Raw genomic sequence first — 26,250 nt, forward strand, 5'->3', positions numbered from 1 at the left:
TACAGCCCTTGCTGCTTCATTTAGTTACTAGTTCCATACAATCTTAGTGTTCTCTTTATCCTTTTGCTTTTAGTCTTCTAACTCCTGTGTAACCAATTCCTCATATTAAAGCTCCTCTATATGGGGCATCTGGGTGGCTCAGTGGTTGAGTGTCTGCCTTTGGCTCAGGTCGTGATGGTGGGGTCCTGGGATCAAGTCCCGCATTGGGCTCCCCACAGGGAGCCTGCTTCTCCCTCTGCATTTCTCTCTGTGTCTCTCATGAATATATAAATAAAATCTCTTAAAAATAAATCTCCTCTATCTGAAATACATAATGTGATTTCTATTTTTCTTATTAGGTTCTATCTGATACACAAAGTTACCCTCAGTGATAGAATAGATTAACTGTAGTATTGACATATATTGGAATAGTATACAAGGAAAATAATATAGAAAGAATAACAAGAATAATATAGAAAGAGTTTTCTTTTAATAAAGAAACATTAAGTTAGATATTATTTTAAAGATTTTATTTATTTGACAGAGAAAGCCCACAAGCAAGAGGAGCATCAGGCAGAGGGAGAAGGAGAAGGAGACTCTCTGCTGAGCAGAGCACCCGACGTGGGGCTCGGGGCTCGTTCCCAGGGCCCTGGATCATTACCTGAGCCAAGGTCAGATGCTTAACCAGCTGAACCACCCAGGCGCCCCTAAACTATATGTACTTTTTTTGATAGACACATAGGTGATAAAACTATTAAGAAAAGCAAGGACATAATTATCATAAAGGTCAAGCTAGTGGTTATCTCTTGGGGGTATGGATGGAGATGAGATCTGGGAGAAGTATATGGGAAGCCCTGAGTTCTTGGCAACTTTCTATTTCTTATATCTTTTTTCCTTTTTTAAGATTTTATTTATTTTTTCATGAGAGGCAGAGAGAGAGAGAGAGAAGCAGAGACATAGGCAGAGGGAGAAGCAGGCTCACTTCAGGGAGCTGGATGTGGGACTCAATCCTGGAATCCCGGGATCACGCCCTAAGCTGAAGGCAGACATTCAACCGCTGAGCTACCCGGGCATCCCTAGAAGCCCCTCTTATCATCCTCCTGCCTCTAGATACATAGCCGATGCCAATCTTGATGGTCTTTTGATTTTCAATTGCAGGATATGTTATATGCACAAAAAAGCATATAAAACACTATTTGCAGTTTAAAGAATATTTGCAAAACAAACACCTGTGTCATCACTTTAAAGATCTAAGAAATAAGGACACCTGAGTGGTTCAGTGGTTGAGCTTCTGCCTTAGGCTTGGGAAGCAATCCTGGGGTTATGGGATCAAGTCCCACATCCAGCTCCGTGCAGGGAGCCTGCTTCTCCCTCTGCCTGTGTCTCTGCCTCTCTCTGTGTGTCTCTCATGAATAAATAAATAAATAAATAAAATCTTTAAAACGGGGGTGGCTTCTAAAAGTGAGGTAAAAGGGAAAGAGCAAAGGAGGAATGGAAAAGACCAAATCCGAGGTCCCAGAAGCCAAGAATTGAGGCTGAGGTTGAGTGGGCATGAGATCTGCGCTGGGATGTAGGACCTTCCCCCTGCCCCCAGGGAGTCAGGTCAGGGTTGTGAACTTATATAGCCTTTTTTTCTCTTCCTCCTCTGTTTGTGCTAACAGAGGGTCCCTGCCTGCTGATCATATTCAGATGTTGGTGCACATCTAAATCTATGTGAAGACATGTCCCCTAGGATGAACATTCCAAAAGCCAGAGAGGGAAATTGGGTGGACCTTCTCTTAATCAACACAGAAAGATTTCTGTGGGATCTGGGAATTTCAGTGTGTGAAAGAGAACAGATTGAGTAGAGAAACAGAGCAGGTGAGAGCAGGGATAAGAGAACAACTGCAAGGCAAAGGGCGACAGGAAAGCCAGACTATGAATCCATTTATTCCACCTTCCCTTAAAAGATGCAATCAGCTTTGGGGGACCTCCTAGCCTTGCTGAGAGATTTGATGGCACCATGCAGCGATGCTGGCAGCCATGAGGTTAACCCTCAAGCCAGCTACCCTGGGGATGATGTGAGGGGGTAGGACTCTGAGAGAAAGCAGTGCCCTGGCACCACTGTGGACACCAGCCCTACTACTGGGATCCTCCACAGAGCCCCCGCCGGGAGCTGCCAGGCCAGTCTCCCTGTCCTGAGTGGTTCCAGGCGCTGGGCTCCTACAGCCTATTTTGGATTCCCATCCCCCCCGCCCCCCCGGAGCAGTTGAATCCATCCATTGGCGCTGACAAGTCAAACGCCAGGTACACAGTCTCCACTGCTCCTTGGCCTCCTAGTAGCACGAAGGGCCACCTGCGCTCTCTGGACATAGACTTGGCCGGGTCTCGCTGAGAATGCCGTTACTGAAGGGAGGCGGGGCTGGGATGAGGGTGAGGACCTCCTTTCCCTGGCAGCAGGAGGAAAACTGAGACAACACCCATCACGGGTCAGAAACAGGGAGTTCAGTCGTCAGAACTCAGAGACGCGAGGCAAGGGGTCCCCAGCCCTGAGTGTGGGAGTGGAGAACAGGCCAGATGCCCCCTCTTACTCCTTCCAATCGCTGCCTCTTCCGGGGACCCCCTCCGCCCTCCCTCGGGCCCCAGCCCCCACCCCCAAATTCTGCATCCTCTGCGGATTGGTGGCCGGCCTGCCAGGGGCGGGGCCCGAGGGCCCTGACGTCACCGGCCGAGGGGGGCGGGCGGCTAAGGGAGGGGGTGACGGGCCCGGCTCAGCACCTCGGAGAGCTCCCTCCCCGGCCTTGTTTTGCTCTGGAATCGTCGCCGGGGGAGGGTGCCGGGGGGCCGGGCAGCGGGAGCAGCGGCAGGGGGATGGCCGTGCAGGGATCCAGGGGCCCCGGCGGGCACAGGGCCCAGCCGTGATCCGGCGGGGAGGGGGCCGGGGCGCCAGGCGGGGTGGGGGGCAGCTGGTGGCGGCAGCAGTGGCCGCACATCTGGATGGAAGCGAGCTTTGTCCAGACCACCATGGCTCTGGGGCTGTCCTCCAAGAAAGCGTCTTCCCGCAATGTGGCCGTGGAGCGTAGGAACCTGATCACCGTGTGCAGGTGGGCGCCGCTGGCGGGGGGGTGGTCAGGGAGAGGCGTCGGGCCGGGCTGCGGAAATATGGACTGAGCGTGCCGGCCGGAGGATGCACGGCAGCCGCGGAGGAAAGGGAGGAAGCAGAGTTAAGAGGAGCGCATCGGCTGTCCCTCAGGCCCAGACCAGGAGGGGCTTTGGAGGTCTGGTCCCTACCCTTCTAGGCCAAGTAAGGCCTATGCCCAGCCCGGGGCCTGGGGGGTGAGGGGTGTTTAATTGGCACTGCAGCTTCCTGTGAACACCAGGAAGTGACATTGTGTGAGGGGGAGGGGGAGGGATGGCTGGCTCCCTTGCTGGGGGCGGGGGCGGGGTGGGCAGGAAAGAACTGACGGGTGGCCGGGTGGCCGCGTGATGGCCCTCCAAGCATACCCTCACTGTCAGCCTGGCCTCTCCGGGGTGGGGCTTTCCTGAGAGAATTTCCTATGCTCAAGTCAGGGTGCAGGGATGGTGCCCTCCTCCATCTCTGGGCAGCTGCAGCCTGTGGCAGGGTCAAGTTGGGGTGTGGGCAAAGCCCCTGAATGCACCCAGGCAAGGTGAGGGGCACTGTGCCTGCCATGGGAAGGACTGAGGGTCTGCCTGCAGAAGCCTAGGTCTCCTGGGTTCAAGGGAGGAGATGAGGAGGGCAGGGCCACTGGTCCCTGAGGGTGGGGCTGTCGCAGTATTGGGAAGATTCATCTGCTTTGGGGGGCCCAGGAAGGGAACCTTCCCACCTCAGCCCCGCAGTGACTCACCCTCCCTGCTTGAGCCAGGGGCGGCCAGCTGCTGAGCCACTGTCCCTCAGCTTCACCTGCCCTCCTCTCTCCCTCTAGGACCCCCTGCTAGCTGCCTTCTCCATCTGCAACTCCCCCACCCCCAAGCCACCTCTGAGGGCAAGGTGCTCCAGGTGCAGGGCTCAGCTGCCCTGCTTTGCCACCCCCACCTGCCCACACACAGGCCTCGGCCCTCCTCCTTCCCCCAGGAATCAGCACTTACCTGATACCCTGGCTCCTGCCTCCCACAGCTCCTTCCAGGTTCCTGAGCACACACCCAACCATACAGCATCTGTCTCACACCATTATATCCTAGTCCCTGGCACAGAGCTATTCACATCAGACCTCTGTAAAAATGCCTGGGATGTTATAGAAGGAATGAGTGTAGCATTGGCCCATCTGGGCCAAAGTACAGACCAATGCCTCCACCCTCACCCCTCAAACCCTGCCAGTGTGGTATAAAACAAAGGTTTCTGCCTTTGGGGCCAGAGCATCCTAGGCTCAAGCTCTTACTTCATCAGTTATTAGCTGTGCAACCATGGGGAATTCTCCTAACCACTCTGGGCCTTGGGTGCCTCATCATCCCCACTGTAGATGTAACAGCCACGCCAAGGAATAGCGATGGCATAATTCATGGAGGAGCCTAGCCCAGTGCCTGGCACACAGAACTAGCCCTGTCCTGATGATACCTTTCCTGTCCCTGAGAAGAACGTGCTTCTTTCTCTTGCCTGCCTTCCCCTGTGTATGGGGAACGAGGGGAGCTCCCTTTGGCCTAGGCTGGAGAAGGAGTGGTTCTGGTGGATTGGAAGTGGGTGTAGAGCCGGGGTGTGAGGGATAGAGTTTTAGGGGAGATTGGGAGCATGACAAAGGCTCAGAAACCCCTCAGGCCTCTGCCACCTCATCACCATCATGTGGTTCGCCTCCAGCTCCCAGAACAGTTCCCTTTAGCAGGCCAAGGGCTCCCCTGGGCCCTGGCCTCCCTGTCTCCATGGTAACCTGCAGCAGCCACTGCACCTCCTAACAGGGAGCACACCATGGGGCTCCCGGGGGCGATGGCCAGTTCAGCAGCACCCCTGAGGATAGATGGCAGATGGCTGCCATGCTGAAACCAGCCCCAGACCCCCACTGAGAGCTGACCCAGATGACCAGAAAATATCAAGAAGGGTGGTGTGTGCTGCATAATTAGGCTCAGCTAATGCCCCAAACCGGACTCCTCCTGGCAGGGCCAACCTTCCCATTAACGGCCCAGTTCCTTGCCACCCCTGCCCAATCTCCTCTACACATGCCCCTTCTCCTAGTCCTTCCTGGAGTCTGGGGCAGATACTATTATTCCTGTTTGGACCTCAGAGAGATTAAATAACTTGGCCAAGGCCACAGGGGTATCACAAGGAAACAGGATTTGAGTCCACCAGGCTGCCTCCCCCTACTACAACCCCAAAACTGACCTGGCTCTGATTTCAGGCCAGACCAGCTCTAAGCCCAAAGAGAAGGGAGGGATGTCCGTTGGCTCAGTTCTGCCATTGGCCTGAGAGCCTCAGAGGCCAGTGCTTAAGGGCTGGAGCCTGCAGAGTGGAAGGCAGAGGAGGCAGGGGCTGCTCCCAGGCCTTGGTAATTGTGACAGCCAGCAGGAAGCCACAAGATGTAGCAGAAAGAGCAAGGGCTCTGGAATCAGACATACATACTTGACTCCTCACAAGCCGTGTGACTCCGACCAAATCAGTCAACCTCTTGAACCCTAGGTTACCTTATCTGTAAAATGGGGGTGATAAGAGGACCTACCTCCCAGAGCTGTTGTAAGGATGGATGAGTAATACATGCAAACTACAGTGCTTGGCACATTACAGGGCTTGATAAGCTTAGGCGGGGAAGGACAGTTCCAAGCAGCCCTCATATCCCTGGATACCCCACTCCTGCCCTGCCACCCACAAAAGGGCAATAATGGGATGTTGGGAGCTGAGTCCTCATTTCTGCCCTACCCCACTGCAGGGACGGCAGGTGGAGATTGCAGGGTAGGGACTGCAGAGGTAGCTGAGGCCCCAAGCAGGATGCAGAGAGGGATGAGGGCTGCTGAGCTCCAGTTCTCAGCCCCATTGGCTTCCCTTGGTTCCCTTCCTCTCTGAGAAGCCAGGTGTCTGGGCCCCAAAGATCCCTTCCAGTGATATGCTGCCAATGCCCCCTCCCACCCAGAGCGTGTGTCAGACCCACACCCTGCACACACACACACACACACACACACACACACACACACACCACCCCAGCCCTGCTCTGCACTGCCTGGTTCTGGGCAGCTGGTGTGTGGGCGATCAAGCTAGGAAGGAAAGGGGGGAAGGGGGGCATCCGGGTGCTAAGAGCCCACCTGGCCACCCCTGCATGCCCACGCTCCATGTGCTCAGCTTCAACTCACATGCCCTGGCACAGGTGACCCCCCCAGAAGGGACTGAAGTTTGTTCTAGCAGTAGCAGAAGACAGCTCAGGGCAGGGGCACAAACCCACTTTCTAATTCCTAGGTGACCCCCAACCCACACACATCAAAAATGTAACTCCAAAGCATGGGCAAGGAAGGGGCTCTGGGACAGCACCCCCACCCCGACTCTAGGTGCCTCATCTTCCTACCTATTGTCCTGTCTCCTCGCATGCCTTATTCCTGAAGCTTCCTCTCTCTGGCCATCACCTCTTGTCACCTATTTGTCAATCAGTATCACTCACATGTCACAGTATCTCTGCAGTCACTGCATACCTCCCCTGTCTCTTATCTTCTTTTCCTTTGCCTCCCCACCACGCCCATGCTCTTCATGAACTCTTCTCTGCCCTTCGATCCCTCTCTTTGCCTAACACCCCTCCTCTACCACCATTACCCTCATCTCACTGGACATCCAACTGCCCCCTTTCCCCACCCCTACCAGGTTCTCTGTGAAAACGCTGCTGGAGAAATACACAGCGGAGCCCATCGATGACTCATCCGAGGAGTTTGTGAATTTTGCAGCCATCTTAGAGCAGATCCTCAGCCACCGTTTCAAAGGTAGGTCTGGCTCCTTGTCCCACATTGTCCAGCCCTCCCAACTCCCAGCCTTTAGCTTCCAGCTACCCACACTGATCTACCTCATGGCCTTCTGTACCCCATCATTGACCCTGGCCCCCATATGGCTGGGCCATGCACACAGCTGGGAAAAGGGGAGGGAGTGTTCTGGCCACATACAGTGGGTGCCCACAAGCCCCACCAGCAGGTGTGCAGTTCCATGCCAGTGTGTCCCTGGTGTACATGCATATGTGTGTACACGCTTAAGGGTAGGAACTGTGGGGCAGCCCTGGTGGCTTAGTGGTTTAGCCCTGCCTTCAGCCCTGGGTGTGATCCTGGAGACCCGGGATCGAGTCCCATGTCGGGCTCCCTGTGTGGAGCCTGCTTCTCCCTCTGCCTGTGTCTCTGCCTCTCTCTCTGTCTCTCCCATGAATAAATAAAATCTTAAGGAAAAAAAAAAAAAAAGGTAGGAACTGTGGGCGGGTGTGGCTGCTTATACTTATGCATGTGTGTACATACCCCATTACATGGACCCTCTGCAAACTCCCTGGTTTTGCTGAGCCCCCTCCCTGCCCTGGCTCAGCCTGTGCCCCAGCAGGTCCGGTGAGCTGGTTCAGCTCAGACGGGCAGCGGGGCTTCTGGGACTATATCCGGCTGGCCTGCAGCAAAGTGCCCAACAACTGTGTGAGCAGCATTGAGAACATGGAGAACATCAGCACCGCCCGAGCCAAGGTGAGGGGCCTGGGTGGACAGGGCCAGGGTAGCTGTTGGTTGCAGGGAGCTGGGGTGGGGTGGGTGGGTGGGTGGGTGGGTGTATAGCCTGCTCCTTGTTCTTCAACTCTGCCTACCAGCACCGGGTAGAAGAGCAACCACCCAGTGGTGTACAAGTAGAGTGTCTTTCCAGGGCCGGGCATGGATCCGGGTGGCACTGATGGAGAAGCGAATGTCGGAATACATCACCACAGCTCTGCGGGACACCCGGACCACCAGGTCAGGCCCTCTTAGTCAGCTCAGACCACACGCCCAGTGTGCACTTCACTGCCTAAACATGTTTGAGCCTTAAATTCCTGGAGCAACCTCTGGTACCTGGACTACAACTCCCAGCATGCACTGCTAGCTCCCTTCCCCCTACCCCCTCTGGCCACTGAGCTTTTGGTCCCAGGACACACCTTTAGCACCACCACCATTTCTTCCAAGTCAAATTCATTCTTTCCCATCACTCCACAGTACTGATGTCATGCACAGCTCTAACCTTAGACACACCTCTGAACAAGCCTCAACTATGGTATCATTTTACCTCTTGGCATTGTTCCATGACCTATAACACAGAGCCCTACTACTCCCCAAACAGTGACAAGAAGTCTGTACTTGCCACCCATGGACTAGAGTCCCAGTGTGCAGAGCTTCAGTCCCCGCACTGTGGGTTTGCAGAGATTGGGTCTCAGGTGCAGGTTCGCAGGCAGGATGTGTTTGAAACTGAGTACAGTCCGGGGCATGTGTCTCCCCTGCTCCCCATACCCCCTCCCGAACTCCGTGGTCACGTACAACCTGATGGTTGTCCCATTCTATCTCTAGTCTGTCCTCACATTTCAGAGTTCACATCAACATATTTTTGAGCACCTACTATATGCCAGGCACTAATGATTAGAACTTGTTTCCTGACTTTACGGACCGGGATGACCCCATATTCGGTGGGAAAGGGGTAGTTCAGAGGATGGAGGAGAGTATTCTTGGGGAACACACGATCTAATACATGGGAGACACAGTGGGCACCACTCTGAGGGAAAGACAAGATCTACACCTGAGGGGCGAGCAGGAGAGAGGTACCTCCCTCTCTGGGACAGGTTTGTAGCAAGCCAACGCGCGAAATCCCGAGGGGTGGGGCCTCCCTGGGAGGATGCTGCACCATCAGCTCCTCGAGCGGGACCCCCTCTCACTCCCTCACCCCCCGCAGGCGTTTCTACGACTCAGGAGCCATCATGCTTCGGGAGGAAGCCACCGTCCTCACCGGGATGCTGATCGGACTGAGCGCCATAGACTTCAGGTTGGGACTGGGTGGCGGTGGCGGCGGCGGCGGCGGCGGCGGGAGTTTAGCCAAGAACGTCCACACTCCCATCCGCTCGCACCCGCCCCAACCCTGCGGTTCTCCCCCGGCCCCCACTGCAGCTTCTGCCTAAAGGGCGAAGTGCTGGACGGGAAGACCCCCGTGGTCATCGATTACACACCCTACCTAAAGTTCACCCAGAGGTGAGCAGCGCGGTGTGGCGGGGGGGCGGGGGGGGGGCGCGCGCGGGCGGGGCGGGGCGGGCCGTGCCCACTACTCGTTCCCCCAAGCTACGACTACCTGACGGACGAGGAGGAGCGGCACAGCGCCGAGAGCAGTACGAGCGAGGACAACTCGCCCGAGCACCCGTACCTGCCGCTCGTCACCGACGAGGACAGCTGGTACAGCAAATGGCACAAGATGGAACAGAAGTTCCGCATCGTCTACGCGCAGAAGGTGCGTGATGCGCGGCGGGGGAGCGGGACCCGGGGAGCGGGCGGGCGGCCGCTGGGACCCCATGGTCCGGCCGCCCGGGCTGAGCCGGCGCCCCGCAGGGCTACCTGGAGGAGCTGGTGCGCCTGCGCGAGTCGCAGCTGAAGGACCTGGAGGCGGAGAACCGGCGGCTGCAGCTGCAGCTGGAGGAGGCGGCGGCGCAGAACCAGCGCGAGAAGCGGGAGCTGGAAGGCGTGATCCTGGAGCTGCAGGAGCAGCTGTGAGCGCCGCCGCCGCCGCCCTGCCCCCGTCCCGGCCTCCCCGACCACATCGCCCCCACTGACTCTAACATCACCTTCTCGATAACAGCAGCCAGCGCAACCAACCGCCAGCATCCAACCACTGATCCCTTCACCTCCACCCCGAGACCCCCTCCCTCCCCAGTGAACTAAGTTACCCTCAACATAAGATCCAGGGACACCCGCCCCAGGCAAAACCGGCTCCCCACTTTATCAACTAGCATGGCTACAGAACGTTACTGCCGCGACCCCATTACTCCTAAGGACCTCAAATATTACTCAGCAACGTTCGACATGATCGCTTTATTCCCTCTCTGATCTATAACCACTGACCATCATCCTACAGTGACCCCTAACCCCACTAATCATCTCTCTGATAGCTCTCTCCCTAAACCTCTTAATCATCCTGTGACCTCCCAGCATGATCCCCCAAGATACTCCATTACCCTTCAGGATTCCCATTCTATTCTCTACCCACTCTATCACTGACTTGCTCGCACAACATCCTATTTATTCCCTCCAACCCCCAACATGAGCACACTCTGACTCTCAGTACCCTCCACTGATCTGGAGGATCTGTCCTACTGGTCCTCAACATTCTGTCCCCATTTCTTCAGATTTCATTCATAACCCCGGCCCCCACCCCTTGCTGAGCCCCCCTTCCCCACTTCTGTTCCCTCTTCTAGTCAGGCCTGACCCCTCCTCCCCATCCCAGGACAGGTCTGATCCCCGGTGACCACGTTCCCCTGGCCCAGGGTTCCAAAGACCTCACCACGCCCCTGGTCAACCAATGGCCATCCCTGGGAACGCTGAATGGGGCAGAGGGTGCCAACAATCCCAAGCTCTACCGGAGGTAAGGCTCGGCCTGGCTCAGCTTGGGCCTGAGTGCTGGCCCTTACTGGGGAAGAGGGGCACTGGCAGGGGGCGTGGGAGGGGGTGGGCTGTAGGCCTCTGCCCACACACCAGCCCTCTGCTCTGCCACAGACACAGTTTCATGAGCACGGAGCCGCTGTCAGCTGAAGCCAGTCTGAGCTCAGACTCCCAGCGCCTGGGAGAGGGCAAACGGGATGAGGAGCCCTGGGGCCCCATCGGTGAGCTCCCCATTCCAGCACCTAACGTTCATCCAAGAAGGGCTGAAGCCAAGCCTTGGGGCCTGCGGTCAGACTCTGGCCAATTCCTTCCTTCATTCAGCCTTTCCAGAGAGCTTAGCTCAGCACTTAAGAGCTTGGTTTGGGGTGCTCAGCAGACCCCAGTGCAAACCCCAGCTGCGCCTCCTCTGGTTGTGTGAGCTTGGTCAATCAGTTCACCTTGCTGAGCCCTTCTTGTCTGCAAAATGGGGATGCTGATTCTAGTGTGGCATATGGTGGGGGTTCAATGGCTTTTTGCCATCATGATATCCTCAAGGGGCTCACACATTCTTGGGGAATTCTCTGCCTAACTGATTTGCTCTTGTCTCATGCATTCTGTGAACCGCTTGCCTGACCCTTGTTTCCCCCTTTTCTTTGGCTGCCAGGAAGCTCAGAGCCAAATTAGTGGCTCCCTTCAAGCGAATGTCCAGGACTTCAACGCATGCATTTTGTGTTGCCCTCCCCTGGCTTCACCTTGGTTCCCTACCCTAGTTTTCCTGGTGCCTGGACTTCCGCCTTTTCTTTCTAAACACCACACTGTACTGGATGACTTTAGATCTTCTTTGAGAGAAGGCAGGCTATGGACATGGAACCCCACCACACTGTGTTTGTGATTGTCTGTGTGTCTGTCTCCCCCCCAGACTGTGAGCTCCGTGAGGGCAGGGACTGTGTCTCGTCCGTTCTCTGTATCCCCAGTGCTTGGAACGGAACAAGTGCTCACCGTGTGTTTAATAAACAGACAGAGAGGATGAACCTCAGGGGGAGACAGAGACATAAACTGACGATTACAATACAGTGTCCCCGGCACTGTGCATGGCATGGGCAGATGCTTATCAGGGTTTAATTGAAAATGGCAAATGCTCCAGAAATGAGGAAAATTTCCCGGGTGGGGGGCTACCCCTCCACTACCTTCGCCTGCAAACCCCCCTGCCCCAGCTCACACGCAGCCAGACCGGTTGGCTCGGCCTCACCCGCCCTCTCTCCCCAGGGAAGGACCCCACGCCCTCCATGCTGGGCCTCTGCGGCTCCCTGGCCTCCATCCCCAGCTGCAAGTCCCTGGCGAGCTTCAAATCCAACGAGTGCCTGGTGAGCGACAGTCCTGAGGGCAGCCCGGCACTGAGTCCCAGCTGAGGAGCGGCGTGGGCAGCGCCAGCCCCACCTACCAGGGGCGCAGACACCTGCTGCCTTTCCTCAGAGTTCCCCAATCCAGGCCACTTTTCCAGAGAACGCTGCCCACCCAGCCATGGGTCTCTTGCGAAAGGCACCCTTTGCTTCTTGCCCATTTTAACTTTCTGCCCAAGGGAGCAGGAGCTGCAAAGGGAAGCCAGTTGGGCCAGGACACAGGGGTACCACAGCCACAGGGAGCCCTTGGGAAAGCTCGTCCCATTCTTCTGGTGGCCCTGGCACCTGGCTGACTTCCTGTGGGACTCATCTTCGCTCATCCCCACCACCCTCCTCGGGAGCTGGTGGTCCAGCCTCAGCGTCCTAACCCCCTGCCTCTCCAGTCTGCCCTGTATATTCCCTGGAGTCCTCCCCTCTCAGCCCCCGGGGCAGGGGCTCTGATGGGAACAGGTAAATAAAAACCAGAAGACTGAGGGCAACTTTGTCTGTAGGGGGGGGCCGGGACTGGGCACTGTCCTGAGGTGGCACAACTCAATAGAGCCAGTGCTGGACCCAGGAGCACGGAGGTGCTGGCAGACAGAATGGGTGTGTGCCCACAGGAGCAGACCGGTCAGAATGATCCCAGAAGTGGGTGGCTTTGGTATGAAGTGACTGTCCAGAGCAGGAGCAAGACATGTAAATGCCTCACTTAACCAGATACTCTTAATTTGCTTAGCCCCCAGCAGAGAAGACCCTGAACATCTTGGGGGCAGGATGGAAGAGGAGACAAGCCCTAGAAGGGCCCTGAGCAATTTAGCTTTGAAGATAATCCATCATCCTGAGCAATTCAGCTTTGGCCCAAAGTTGAGACCCAAAGAAGCAACCTCTATCAAAGTATGCCCTTGGGGCTAGATCTCACCACCCCCCACCCTGGCCCTAACACTACTTGTTGCCCCTTCAACTCTGGGTCCTCACCCTGACCTGGCACTAAGCTGGGGAGGGGGTCCTCTACATGGGTACCACCTGGGTAGTCAAAGCCAACATCAAGGTCCCTTCCAGGTCTTCTTTGTGCGAATCACTCACCAAGTCCCACTTGCCTCCCCACCCCCAAAACACCCTACAGTCACAGGCACTGGAGAGAAGTTCATCATCTTTAGATTCCAGGAATTAACAGGGATGGGTACAGACTACACCAGGCCCAGGGTTTTGTGGCTCCTGGGAGCAGACCCAGCTACAGCAAACACACAGGAAAACAGTGGGAAGGGAGGGGTCAGTTAGATTTGGTCTTCAACTTGGGGTGGGGGTGGGGGTGGAATAGTGATTATCCTTGGGGCTTGGGAATGTGAAATGGCAGGAAGAAAGCTGTTTTGGGGGGGCCTGCGCAGGCCTAGAGGGGTAGCCCCCTACCCCTGGGGCTCAGAGTTGAGGGGGAAGGGAAATGAGGCCCCTTCCCTCAGTGCTGAGGACAAGGCACTTGGCTCAGTCTCCTTCCACCCACGACCTGTCCCAATCCATGGAAAAGATGGAGTCCTTGTCCCATCTCCTTCTAAGGGCCCAGAGGCTGTTCTCTGTTGAGCCGCTGGAAGAAGCTTTTGCCGAACTCATACGTGCTGATCATGATGGCACAGGAAGGGGCGGCCTTGATGATCCTTGGGAGAAAGCCTGCAATGAGAAGGGGCAGGAGGGTCAGAAGTCAGGGCCCCAGGGGAAGCCCCAATCCTTCCTGAACTTGGGGACACATGCACACACACACGTGAACACACACAGGTTTACCTGCAAAGAGCCCCCTGGTGCCTGACTCAGCCCTGATCCTCCGCAGCAGCAGCCAGGTGGAGTCGGCTCGTGGGGGCGTCACTGCAAATGTGAGGCATGGCCCAGTAAGACCCCACTTGGGCCCCCCCTCCCCCCCGGCCCCACACTAGCCAGAACCTTACCTCTCACAGCCTCCACCGCTCCCAGCGCGACCTGGCGTTGAGTCTTCACCACGTCGAAGGGTAGAGTCAGGATGGCCGCCACCTGGTGCAGTGGGGAGAGAGCTTGTCTCCATTCCCCAAACCCCATACCCTGCATCCAGCCAAGCTCTGCCAACCTTAGTTAGGGCTTCCCTGGGGAGGGCGAGCATGCTGCTTGACAGGCAGTTGATGTGCTGCTACTCCAGCACTCTTCTCTTGAGTACCTCTAACAACCCTCAGGCCTCCCAAGGACACAGCTACCAGCCCTACTCCCTGATCAACTCACCGTCCCTGAGATGCCGCCAGCCACAAAGCTCATGCCCACGGATGTCTGGTCTTTTGGCCTGAGCCCACTCAACCAGCTTTTCACCAGCTCATAGTTGAACCAGTACAGGGCTTGGGGGGATGCAGAGGTACACTCATTAGAGTTGAGGGGGCAATGGGGTGGCCCCAAACCTCCCATTTTCCACTACCACACAATGTGACAACTCCTCCCTCCTGGTAATGAGGACTGCCTGCTGTGTGCCAGTTTTTGTAACATGCCCTCTATAGGAATCTTCTCCTGATAAACCTGGGTGACTACCCTGCCTGCTGGGCCCATTTCACATGATAGTCAAGGCCAAGAAAGGTAACTTTAAAGTCAATAATAGTAAAATCGGGACTTAACCATAGACCTTGTGTGTCATCCAGAGGCTCCCCTACCCCACCCACTGCACCTGATTCCTACCTGAAAAGGGCACATCCCGAAGGGCAGTGGGGCCCCAGCCCAGCCATAGCGAGCGCCAGCCACCCTGAGCCACAGCTGCTCGGACACAGGCGCCCAGCTCCCGGTAGGACACATGCTGGGCCTGCAGCTTTGTCCGCACCAGCTCCAAGGGGCTGATCACAGTCACGGTGCCCACTAGGAGGAACAGCGGGGCAGGGTCAGCTCACAGGTCCCATCGGCAGCTTTCCCAGGATCCAGGGGCCCAAGAGATCCCTCTACTCGCCAGCTGCCAGATATCAGAACTGGAAGCCAGGACTAGACTCAAGCACGGCTGGGAGTCAGAGAGATCAAGGGCCCAGGGCTATGCTCACAGCGGGCTAGGGCACCAGCCACCATGGGTGCGTAGAGGTCAGAAGTCAGGGCTCGACCACAAAGGAAGGTCTTGAGTTGGTCATATGCAGTGAAGTAGATAGCAGTGGCTGGCACAGTCATCACCCTGAAAGTGTGAACAGATGTCAGCTGAGACTCCCAAAGGCTCTCAACCTCCCAGGCCTCCCCTGCCCCGGCCAGCCCACAGGAGAATAAAGGGTCAAAGCATCTCAGCAGGGAAAAGCAATACACAGGACCCAGATACTCACAAGGTGGCTGGGAGGCCACTCCACAGGGTCCTGGTGCCCTCGTGCCTCACGATCTTCACAAAAGCGTCCTGGCCACGCGGACACCAGCCCAAGGGAGGAAAGAGGAACACGATTAAGCTCTGTGATGGGGCTAACCCAGACTTGGCCCTAACCTGATGCTCTCATTTCTGCCCTGGCAGGAGCCCCTCAGGCTACAGGCATGCAATCTCTCATTTACCTCCAAGCAAACTCCTTCTCACCCTTCAAAACTTCACAGACAGAAGCACTGCCTCAGGGAAGCCCTTCCCAAACCGACTGGACCACCCCTACTTCCTTTGCACCACCCGTTCTTTCCCAGGTCTGCCGTCTGACCAATGTGAATCCCTCAGGAAGGCCTAGAGACCCAGCTGAAGGCACAGCTGCTCCTCACCATGGTGCCAGTGAAGCGGGTAGGGTCCTGAAACCAGGTGGCACAGCGGGCACCATTTGGACACAAGTACAGGGGTTCCAGAACACCATTGCAGTATAGGAGGCACTTCCCTGTGGATTGGAGAGAGGAGGGCACTGGGGAAGGGGAGGGGGGCATTAGGACAACAGTGCCCTAGAACCCTGCAGGAAGGTGTTGAGCCCCATCCCTAGGGGCCGGCAGAGGCAGTGATCCCTGGGTGGACATTCTTGCTCACGAATTTGACCTGAAAGTGTGTTCTAGGGCTGTGGAGCCCTCAGGTCCCCTGGGGAGACTAGGACCCTCCCTCCCCCGGACCATGACAAGCCCCCTATGACTAGGGAAACTCACATTTGGCGTAGGGGAGGCTCCAGAGTCTGGAGGGAGGCATCAGCTCTAAAATACAAGGCAGTCCCTTAAGTCAGAAGAGCCACCTACCTGTCCCAGGGACCCCATCTCTGGAAGATCCATTTTGCCCATGCACCTCCCATGTTGGCTTCAGGGTCAGGCACTCACCACTGGCCATCGAGGGGCGCTGAGACTGCAGGCGTACTTTCACCACGTCCAGGGGTGTCACTGGAGGAGGAGGGCAGGTCTGAAGGCTCCTTTCAGGACCCCATCCCCGAGCCCTCCTCCAGGGCCAAGTCACCTCTAATCTCGGGTCTTCCCCAGCCCCCAGCTACCCGCCTCACACCTCCCCAGATCTTACTGAAGAGGGAGGTGACCACAGCCCCAGTTCCTGAAGCCACCATTTGTTGGAGGGGGCTAATAGCCCCAGGGTCCTGATCAGCCATCTTGCAGCTTCAATTCTGAAAAACAAATAGTCAATTGGACCCCAATTCACAACAGAAATCAGTGGGAGGGGAAGAACCCAGGTGAGGGCACTTTGGGATCTGAACCAGCCCATCACCCCAATTCACTCACTAAATATGAATTCGAGCGATCCTCACAATTCACTTTTTTCTTTTTAAGATTTTATTTATTCATTCATGAGAGACACAGAGAGAGAAGCAGAGACACAGGCAGAAGGAGAAGCAGGCTCCATGCAGGGAGCCGGATGCGGGATTCGATCCCAGGACCCCGGGATCATGACCTGAGCCAAAGGCAGATGCTCAACCACTGAGGCACCCAGGCGTCCCGCAATCACCGTTGAAAGCAGTTACCGTCATCTCTACTTTACCAATGGACAGAGAGCGGGGATGACCTGAACAAGGTCACTCCGGGAGTAGTTAGGGAGAAAGCTGGAGTAGTTACTCATGCTTAGGAAGCAGTAATGGCTCGCTGCCATTCCCTCATCTGAGCAACACGGAATCCCTGCGTCCCCCTCACGGGGGCAGGCGCCCTGTTTGGCCTCGGGACCCAAAGACCAGGACGCCTGAACCTGCCCCCCTCTCCCCTCACTCGCAAGGCGGGCCCCGTGTGCTCTGAGTCACGGGGCATGGAAGGTGGGGCCGAGCAATGCGGGAAACGTGTAAACAAATCTGATGGCAGGACGGTCGGCTCTCGGGGCTGGAGGCTGGTGCCCGGCCCTCCCCCGCACGCACCCTCCTCGCGAGGCCGGAAGGGCCAGTCCCCCAGGTCTGGATGGAAAGGACAAGCTCTCCGCGCTCTCTCCCCAAGGCAGAGGCCGGGGCTTCGGCCGAGACGGTCGGGAGTTGGTTTGGGAAAACAGACTCTCTCCCGGGCCCTAGGAGAAGCTCCGGCCCCTCGAGCAGGGGACGCCCGGCGGGACCGCCTAGGTCGGCCGGGCGGCTCGCGACTCCCGGCCCCCAGTCCAGCCGGGGTTCAGGTTCCCCGGGACCCCCGGAGGCCCACGTCCGCCCCCACCCCGGCCCAGGTCCACCCACCTGGCTCTAGGCCGGTGCTCGCGCTGCGCGGCGCCCGGGGCCCAGCGGGCCCATGGCCGCTCCGCGGCCGCTGTACGGTCCGCGCGCGCCCGCCGAGCACCAAGGCCGCCTCTGCAGGCACCCGAGCTCGCCCCGCCCCCAGACCGCGCCGCGAGGCCCCGCCCGCCGCCGGCCGACCAGCCGCACACCCGGAGTGTCGCCGGCCCCGCCCACTCGCTGCCTCTCGCGGACCCGCGCCGCGCCCGCGTACCCGCGCAGCTGGTGCCCCGTGGGGGGCGGCCCGGGGCCAGCGCCCCGAGGTCTTGGGTGCCCCTGTCGTGCGTGGCCTGCGGTAGTATCGCACTTAATAGCGCTTTCTCGCAAACTCCATCCTACCAGGACCCCGGCCGAGCGTTGCCCCGGGAGTCCCGGCGCTCCCCCTAACTTCCCAGACCCACGTGGGTAGCGCGCTCTCCCGCTCTTCCTCAGGGTCCTCTGCGGGGAGGCGGGGGCCTGAATCAGTTCTTCCAAGGCCACGGGGCGATCAGATAGTGACGCCTGACACCCGCCGGCTTCCTGCTGAGGTTTTACGACTTAATGACGACCTGCCGAGCGGGAATTACCACTGTCTCCATTTTACGGATAATCGACTGCGGTCCCGCTCTGCAACCACGTGGCAAACCGCTGGGTACCGCGGGCGTGCGGGCGGTGGGGTTAGACGAACTGTGACTCGGGCCAGGCAGGCTGGACGGGGCAGGAGGTTGTCCCCGGAGCCAGGAAAGCGGGGTCAGCCGGACTCGATTGAGGCTTAGTCCCACCACCGTGGGACCTTGGGCAAGGTACACCGCCCCTCCGGGCCTCGGGTTCCTCCTCCGCGCTGAGAGGGGATTGAGGAGGGAAGAAGGGGAATGACATTTTTGCTTGCGTTGGTTACTCTCTCAGCGTTACGTCTACGCCCCCAAACTTTAGGAGTATCTTATCATCGGGCTCCTTTTTACAGGAGATGAAACTGAGGCTGGAAGTTAAGTGCCTGGAATTGGAACCGCCCAGGTACTTCACTCTCATCAGCCTGCCTCCCGGGGTGACAGGTGGGCTTAAATCCTGCGCTGACGTCTCTGATCCCGCTTCTCGGGGAGACATCTCTCCCCCACTGCAAGCTCTGCACCTGAGACCCCACCACTTGCCTCGCCTTTAAAGCTTTGGCGCGGTCGTCATTATTTGTCCGAACACAGAAAAGCGAACGCGGGGTGCGAACCTGCGCCTTTAAGAGGGGCCGACCGTGACTTGGACGTCACCAGCTTCTCGGGCTCCAGCCGCCCAGCCATTCGGCGCCCGGGAGGCTAGCACGTGGATCCCAAGGGGCCAACCATCAGCTTTCCCTGAAACCGGTTGTGCGGCTCCGGGAGGCTTACAAGCCGCAGTTTAGCGGCGGGAGAGTGCGAACTGTAACGCGGGGGGTTAGTGGCCGCTGGGAAAGCGCAGCGGGGAGGCGCCCCTTGCATCCCTTCCCCAGCCAGTGGAGGTCTGAAATGACGGAAAATCCTTTTATAAACTGTATGTTCAGGCGAGAACCCAGCTTCTATTACGGTCTTTCACAGCCTCAAAGTTACGGTTTACCCGAACAGGTTCATAATCCACAGCCAAGAGATGACTCTCCCCATTTTACCGAGGAGGAAACTGAGGGCCTCGAGAACGATGACTCCCCGTGTGTAATGGAACCAAGATCTCTCCCGCGCAACCTGCGTTTTACGAATGAGAAAATGGAGGCCGAAGAGGTCAGATCGCACCAAGGTCACTCGAATGAAAGAGCCAGGATTCAAACCCCCCAACTGCCTGAGTCCCACCACCCCCTACCCCCAACCCATTCTCAACTTGTGTTCTCTGCTCCCTGCAGTGACCTGCTCACCTGTGAAGGTTTTTATGTGCTCTGGCCTCAGGCCTCCAGAACCCCAAGAAATCTAGCCTGTGGGGCTTGTCTCAAGATCAGAGCCCTTGGGAGGCAGGGACCTGGCTCCAATGGATCCCGGCTGTTTCCTGCGGGAGCCGTGCCACCTCTAACAAATATCTTAATGCCTGTAAGCCCGAGTTCCACCACTTTATAAAATGAGCTGATGGGGAAAATAATGCACCCACCTCACAGGCAATATGTGCGGATTTAATGAGCTAATAGCTGTAAAGTGTTTAGACCCTTGTCTATCATGTGGCAAACACTCGGTGACTATTATTATTATGGTCATCATCTTTATTTTGATTCACCACCACCACCACCACCACCTTGGAAAGTTATGGAAAAGGCCTTTAGAGCAACCAGATTCTGGTCCTACCTCTGACTCCAAATGCAGGCACAGATAAGTAATAATTCCTTACACCCCTTCCCGCCCAGAGCCAAAATCATACAGCTGCAAATAAGTGGTCGGAAACAAAACCTGGTGACTTCTGAGCCTCAGTTTCCCCCACAGTAGAATAAGGGGCTTACATTCCATTTCTGGTGTTCTTGCAATAAGGATGTCTTTAAGATTTGTCACTGCACCTGTTTCCTTATCTGAAAATAAGGACGATGTCACTCATCCCGCCTGACTTGCAGACTCCTAGCTAAAAGCACATCTGTGAAAGCCATGTGAAGAGTCATCAAATGGTTCTGTGGCCCTTGTCAGGACCTCAGAGATGATCAACTCACAGTCCCTGCCTTCCACCACAGGAAAATGCTTTGAGGCATCATTGGTGTGACCAAAGCCCAGTCCCATGGCAGCAGTCTGGGCAGGTGGGAGAGGTTATCTGTGAGCTATGAGGCACCCCTGGAGCTGGTGGACACATCTCCCAAGGTTAGTCCTAGCAGTTGCAGAGGGGAGCAGGAACCTTGAGATACCGATGAAGCTCTGGAGCCCTGGCTAGACTTGCCTGCTCAGAGGAACAAGCTCAGAGACCTGAGGAGAAAGTGGCACTTAGCCATGGTTCACACTGCAAGCACTCAGTGGTCCTTCCAGAGACACCATGTGGCCCCATGTGGCCCTCACTGGCCTCCTCATCAGATGGAAAAACAGAAACTCCTTTCAATTGTAAAAGAGGAGCAAATGATACCAGTCCCAGGAGCTGTGGGGACTGATGGACAAGTCCTTGCCTGGCGCGGGGGGAAGAACATAAATGGAAGGTAGTTTATTGTGAGACTGAATTCTTCCCCAGCAAGCCCAGTGGCAGGACAGTGTCCCCTCCCACCCCCTCCCCAGCTTGAACCCCCAGAACCTAGGAAGACATGTGTAGGGCCTGAATAGTGCTTAGCTCCTTTCCATGGACCCCCCCCCCCCCCAGCACCTGCGAGTTCACGGCCAGTGCAGTCCCCAACTAAAGCTGCCTTCCTGGAGGCCAGGCCCACAGCTGCAGAACCACCTAGCTGGAAGGAGAGAAACCCAAACTCCAGGCCCAGGGCTAAATGTCAAGTCAGAGTTTTGATTGGAGCTCGAGGGCAGGGAGGGGTGGGTGAGATACAGAAAGCTGTACTGGGCCTATTAGAGAAAACTGAGTGAGGCCTGTACAGTAGATACTGCTTCATCAATGTTGAATTTCTTGAGCGTGATAACCAGACTGTGGTTTTGCAGGAGAATGTCCTTGTTCCTCGGAAATGCACACTGCAGTGTTTAGGGTTGAATGCCTGTAACTTAGTCTCAAATGGTTCCGCAAAAATAAAGAGAGATAAAGCCAATGTAGCAACATGTGAACAATGAGTGAATCAAGGTGAAGGGTATATGGGGGCTCATTGTATCATTCTTGCGATTTTTCTGAGGTTTTTAGTTTTCAAAACAAGTCGGTGGGGAAAGGGATTTCACTCTCTGAAATACTTAAAGAATCAAAAAGCAACAAAGCTTTTTTTTTTTTTTTTTTCCAGGATTAAAAAGGTATCTGTAATAACTAGGATCAACCCACCTGGGAAAGGATGTCTCTACTCACCGCCCCTCCATCCCCATGCCCAGCCACACCCATGGCCTGAGAGGGTGGGTTGGGGAGCTTCTGGACACCCAAGACTTCATTGAGAGGATCCTGGGTGTGGTCTGAGGAGGTGGCCCCCAGAGGGTAAGGGTCCTCTTTAAGACCTTCCAGAATTGGGGCACCCCTGGTGGCTCAGTGGTTTAGCACCACCTTCAGCCTAGGGCGTGATCCTGGAGACCCAGGATCCAGTCCCATGTCAGGCTTCCTGCATGGAGCCTGCTTTTCCCTCTGTGTCTCTCATGAATAAACAAATAAAATCTAAAAAAAAAAAAAAAAGATCTTCCAGAATTCTCTCCCTCCACCCCTTCCCCTTCCCCCAGCCTGACCCCCAGAGCTCTGGAGACAGACTCCTTCCTGCTCTGCTGGAGAAATGTGAATTAATCTACTTTACTTCTGTGGAAGGCAGATTTGGCTATAACTATGAAAATTCCAGGGCACCTGGGTGGCTCAGTGATTGAGCGTCTGCCTTTGGCTCAGGGCATGATCCAGGGTCCTGGGATGGAATCCCACATCAGGCTCCTCACAGGGAGCCTGGTTCTTCCTCTGCCTATGTCTTTGCCTCTTTCTGTGTGTCTCTATGAATAAATAAAATCTTAAAAAATAAAATAATAAAATAAAATAAAATAAAATAAAATAAAATAAAATAAAATAAAATAAAATAAAATAAAATTCCAAATGCCCAAACCCGGTGACCCAGCCAGGCCACTTCTAAGAACTCTGCTAAGGGGCATTCAGCAGCAGGAAACAACACCCCAACTGTGCAGTCGCTGTAGCCTTGTTTGTAACAGTGGAATGGCATCGACAGGGAACTGAGTGACAGTACCTCCACATGACGAATACCACTAATCTGGAAAGAGACGCAGAGCTCCACATTATGATGTAAAACAATCTCAGAGATAGAGTTAAATTAAAAAGCAGGGCTCTGGTGCTGGCCAGTTGATTTCGACCGAAGCGCTACCGCCCCCTAGGGGACGTCTTGTAAATTTATGAGCTGTTAGTAGTCAAGATTGGAGCCCCTGGCCTGTGATAGATGGCAGGCCAGGGATGCTAAATATCCTTTAAAGTGTAGGACACCCTGAACAAAAAATTGTCCAGTACGCCACTCAGTTTTCCTTTGTCTCTCTGGCCAACCACATACATTAGAAACGTGTTCATAATGATCTGACCTGGAGGCTAGCTCTATTCCACCCACATCTTTTTTTTTTTAATGCTTTTAAAATATATTGAATTTTCCAGGAATAAATCTACCATGCAGTCCTACAGAAGATTTGACTTTGTCTCTATTAGAATTTTATCAAGAATAATTCACTATTTCAGAAAATCTTTTCTCCATGGCCGCCGCCTGGCCCACGTGAGCTGAGCTGCTAACCGGACACTCCAGCACCAAGTTGACATTCACGGTTCTCCATTGCCAGTGAATCATACACGTTTGCAAGCTTCTGTTCCCTCGTGGACTCAAGCCTCAGCTTTCACATACAGAAATGCATATTATTTTATTATAAACTCACTTTCCTTTTATTTTTCCTTTCTATACATTTCTAAAAACACTGTGCATAGGAAAATTATATTATCTTTGTTTTTTTTTAATTTTTATTTATTTATGATAGGCACACAGTGAGAGAGAGAGAGAGGCAGAGACACAGGCAGAGGGAGAAGCAGGCTCCATGCACCGGGAGCCCGACGTGGGATTCGATCCCGGGTCTCCAGGATCGCGCCCTGGGCCAAAGGCAGGCGCCAAACCGCTGCGCCACCCAGGGATCCCCTATCTTTGAATTTCAATTCTAAAAATCTGTTAGAGTACAAAACATATGTTACCAACTGCTGACTTAGGGTCAGATTCTATTGAGAACCTCAGAAGGGACTGTGATCTCACCAAGTACATAGGATCCAGTCCTCTAGTAGTGACATGGCCTCCTGTAGGCTGCAAGTTCTACTTCTCAGTGCTATCTGGAGAACTTGGGCCCCTGGACCAGAGTGAGCACACTGGAGCTAAGGGCTGGTTGCTGTGGCCCAAATGGAGGAGGAGCTGTTCCAGTGAGGAAGTGGGGCCTGGACCAAAGGTCTGGCTGGCGGGCATCTCCTTTTTTTGATTTGAGTGTTTTTCTCTGTTTTTTTATTTTTATTTTTTATTTTTAGCTATTTTTGAATATTTGTTTTGTGCCAAATAGTGTTGTAGGCACAATAGTATTGATACAGCAGAGAACAAGTCACGTAAGGCCCCTGCTCACACTTTCTGGTGCAGGAGATTGCAAACAGAGGAATAAATAAGACAATTGCAGACTGCGCGGGATTCCTGAGGGCAATACGACAGACAGGTAATGTGACAGAGGGGGCCTGAGCCAGCCCAGAGAGGGGGAGAACTAGGGGGTCAGGGAGAACCAGGGGTTAGGAGCACTGATGGAGACTGACCCCCATGTGAGGGGCCAAGGGGAGGGTGGGGCAGGCTCCACCAAAAGGAAGTGCGCTGGGATCCCTGGGTGGCTCAGAGGTTTGGCGCCTGCCTTCTGCCCAGGGCATGACCCTGGAGTCCCGAGATCGAGTCCCACCTCGGGCTCTTTGCATGGAGCCTGCTTCTCTCTCTGCCTCTCTCTCTCTCAATGTGTGTCTCAGGAATAAATGAATAAAATCTTAAAAAAAAAAAAAAAAAAAGGAAGTGCCCAGATGAGGGGGAAAGGATTTCCTAGAAACTTCCAAGGAAGGAGTATTGTGATGGGCACAAATACAGGCTCCAGGGCATACCTGGATTCAATTCCTGACTTCACCTTTGCCCAACTACAGGGCCAGTAAAGTTGGTTAATCTCTGGGCCTTTCTTCCTTCATTGTAAGGCAGGGTTCATAACTGTACCTACCTAGCATGGTTATGTTAAAGATTAAAGGAGAACCTTGTACAGAACCTCGCACAAAGTGAAGCTTTGATAAAACATTAGCAGAACCCACTTTTCAATTTTTTAAAGAGTTCATTTATTTATTTATTTCAGACAGAGAGAGAGAGAGTGCGCAAGTGCACACCTGCACGAGCGGGAGGAGGGACAGAGGGAGAGGAAGAAGCAGACTCACACAGGACCTTGAGATCAGGACCTGAGCCAAAGGCAGATGCTTAACCAACTGAACCAACTAGGTGCCCTAGGACCCACTTTTAAGATTTTTATTTATTTATGAGAGACACACAGAGAGAGGCAGAGACATAGGCAGAGGGAGAAGCAGTTTCCTCACGGAGAGCCCCATGCAGGACTTGATCCCGAGACTCTGAGACCACACCCTGAGTGGAAGGCAGATGCTCAACCACTTGAGCCACCCAGGCATCCCTCTAGGACCCACTTCTTTAAAAAACTGAAATCAAGTACACCAGCAACCACCATAGCATAAAAGATTGAGTCAAAGTCCCCCAAAGTGCACTTGAGTCCAGATTTCTCTGCTACCTTATTGGAGGAATTTATGGCTTTTCTGTTTTTTTCTTTTTTTTTTAAGATATTACTTATTTATTCATGAGAGAGAGACAGGCAGAGGGAGAAGCAGGCTCCATGCAGAGAGCCCAATGTGGGACTCGATCCCAGGACTCCAGGATCATGCCCTGGGCTGAAGGCAGGTGCTAAACCACTGAGCCACCCAGGGATCCCTGGGCCTCTGTTTCTTCATCTTTTTTTTTTTTTAAGATTTTATTTATTTAGTCATGAGAGACACAGAAAGAGAGAGGCAGAGACACAGGCAGAGGGAGAAGCAGGCTCCATGCAGGGAGCCCGACGTGGGACTTGATCCCAGAACTCCAGGATCACGCCATGGACTGAGGGCAGATGCTCAACCGCTGAGCTACCCAGGGATCCCCTTTCTTCATCTTTATAATAGACTATTCCTGGTCTTGCTTCCCTTCAGGAGTCCTGAGTGGTTAAGACAGATGAGATGTGTAAATGGGATGTGTGACCAGGAAAGGGTGCTGGGGCCAGGGAGGGGGCGCTTCCATCCACCCCTTCTGCTTTCCTTGCCACTCTTCTCCCCCTAGGCTCCTGGAGGTGACTGTGACTTCACCTCTTTGAGCTGTCTAGTTTTCTTACCTAGACACTGGCCTGGCACTTCAGAGATAGATCATCAGATTAACAAGAGGAACCCCTTTGATGTCCTAAGAAGAATTCCATTTCTAATGTGCCAGTTTACAAGGCCTCTTGGCTTCCATCATTCATTTGAACCTCACATGACTGTGTAAGGGGCACATGGGGGTTATTGTGTGCCCATTTTACAGAGGAGGAAACTGAATCTTGGAGGAGCTAAGTGACCTGTCCAAGTACCTTGAAGCAAATATTTCTTGGCCCCTACAGGGTCTGCCTGGAGAAGGGACAGAAGCACTCAGAGGGGTGGAAGGGCTGGGCTGAGCTGGTGTCAGCATCCAGTGGAGCCTGATGTGGGATCTGAATGACTTGGACTCAGTACTGACTCCACCACTTCAGAGCCAGGTAACCCTGGACAAGGCCCACAGTGTCTCAAAGCTCTGTGAGCTGGAGACACTACCCTGCAGTGTTGTTATAAGAACTCAGTGAGGGATGCCTAGGTGGCTCAGTTGGTTGAGCGGCTGCCTTTGGCTCAGGTCATGAGCTTGGGATCTTGGGATCCAGCCCCAGGCATTGCATGTCAAGCTCCCTACTCAGTAAAGAGTCTGCTTCTCTCTCTCCCTCTGCCCCTCCCCATTCCCACTTTTGTGAGTGCTCTCTCTCAAATAAATAAATAAAATCTTTAAAAAAAAAGAGCAAGAAAAGAACTCACTGAGCTAGTACAGAGTAGGCATTCAAAACACTGTCCTAATTCTTCTTTCCACTCTGCCCCCAGGTCTCTAAGCTCATTATCCTCCCAGCTCTAATGATCAATGAGTCAAC

At 54.8% G+C, this 26,250-nt stretch overlaps 2 protein-coding genes and 1 long non-coding RNA gene across 10 annotated transcripts; 2 read left to right on the forward strand and 1 right to left on the reverse strand.

Annotated features, from left to right (window-relative positions):
* The first annotated feature begins 2,886 nt into the window (after window positions 1–2,886).
* Window positions 2,887–12,355, forward strand: RUNDC3A (RUN domain containing 3A). Of its 7 annotated transcripts, none has more exons than XM_077853499.1 (11): window positions 2,887–3,062; window positions 6,746–6,861; window positions 7,454–7,590; window positions 7,763–7,848; window positions 8,813–8,902; window positions 9,025–9,105; window positions 9,193–9,358; window positions 9,457–9,614; window positions 10,349–10,486; window positions 10,618–10,724; window positions 11,749–12,355. In XM_077853499.1, exons 1-11 carry the CDS (start codon window positions 2,956–2,958, stop codon window positions 11,889–11,891), a joined length of 1,329 nt encoding a protein of 442 aa, XP_077709625.1. In that variant the 5' UTR covers window positions 2,887–2,955; the 3' UTR covers window positions 11,892–12,355. The 7 variants fall into 7 exon arrangements, with proteins under 7 accessions (XP_077709625.1, XP_077709628.1, XP_077709626.1 ...); XM_077853500.1 differs by having other exon boundaries at window positions 2,888–3,062; window positions 7,457–7,590; XM_077853503.1 differs by lacking the exon at window positions 11,749–12,355 and adding an exon at window positions 11,147–11,513 and having other exon boundaries at window positions 2,889–3,062; window positions 7,457–7,590.
* A 639-nt stretch (window positions 12,356–12,994) lies between these two features.
* Window positions 12,995–17,568, reverse strand: SLC25A39 (solute carrier family 25 member 39). 2 transcript variants are annotated; one of them, XM_077853507.1, is made up of 12 exons: window positions 17,429–17,568; window positions 16,291–16,390; window positions 16,098–16,157; window positions 15,933–15,977; window positions 15,567–15,676; window positions 15,158–15,225; window positions 14,891–15,015; window positions 14,541–14,714; window positions 14,100–14,209; window positions 13,796–13,877; window positions 13,635–13,715; window positions 12,995–13,523 (listed from the first exon to the last, which is right to left on the reverse strand). In XM_077853507.1, exons 2-12 carry the CDS (start codon window positions 16,373–16,375, stop codon window positions 13,408–13,410), a joined length of 1,056 nt encoding a protein of 351 aa, XP_077709633.1. In that variant the 5' UTR covers window positions 16,376–16,390; window positions 17,429–17,568; the 3' UTR covers window positions 12,995–13,407. The 2 variants fall into 2 exon arrangements, with proteins under 2 accessions (XP_077709633.1, XP_077709632.1); XM_077853506.1 differs by having other exon boundaries at window positions 15,567–15,700.
* A 78-nt stretch (window positions 17,569–17,646) lies between these two features.
* Window positions 17,647–21,994, forward strand: LOC144286702 (uncharacterized). The gene is made up of 2 exons (XR_013354638.1): window positions 17,647–20,555; window positions 21,288–21,994. It is a non-coding gene; the product is annotated as an uncharacterized LOC144286702 (long non-coding RNA).
* Window positions 21,995–26,250: the final 4,256 nt, after the last annotated feature.

The sequence above is a fragment of the Canis aureus genome, chromosome 16 (genome assembly GCF_053574225.1).
Source record: "Canis aureus isolate CA01 chromosome 16, VMU_Caureus_v.1.0, whole genome shotgun sequence".
Taxonomy (NCBI): Eukaryota; Metazoa; Chordata; class Mammalia; order Carnivora; family Canidae; genus Canis; species Canis aureus.

What these genes read in the sequence shown, in the direction of transcription:
- RUNDC3A (XM_077853505.1), top strand. Translation starts at nt 2,956, where the DNA reads ATGGAAGCGAGCTTTGTCCAGACCACCATGGCTCTGGGGCTGTCCTCC. An exon ending in TCAGCACCGCCCGAGCCAAG is followed by an intron (nt 7,591 to 7,762) that starts GTGAGGGGCCTG and finishes GTGTCTTTCCAG; the next exon opens with GGCCGGGCATGGATCCGGGT. An exon ending in CGGGACACCCGGACCACCAG is followed by an intron (nt 7,849 to 8,812) that starts GTCAGGCCCTCT and finishes CACCCCCCGCAG; the next exon opens with GCGTTTCTACGACTCAGGAG.
- SLC25A39 (XM_077853506.1), bottom strand. Translation starts at nt 16,375, where the DNA reads ATGGCTGATCAGGACCCTGGGGCTATTAGCCCCCTCCAACAAATGGTG. An exon ending in TCGGGATGTGCCCTTTTCAG is followed by an intron (nt 14,210 to 14,540) that starts GTAGGAATCAGG and finishes CATCCCCCCAAG; the next exon opens with CCCTGTACTGGTTCAACTAT. An exon ending in CACCAGGGGGCTCTTTGCAG is followed by an intron (nt 13,524 to 13,634) that starts GTAAACCTGTGT and finishes TTCTCATTGCAG; the next exon opens with GCTTTCTCCCAAGGATCATC.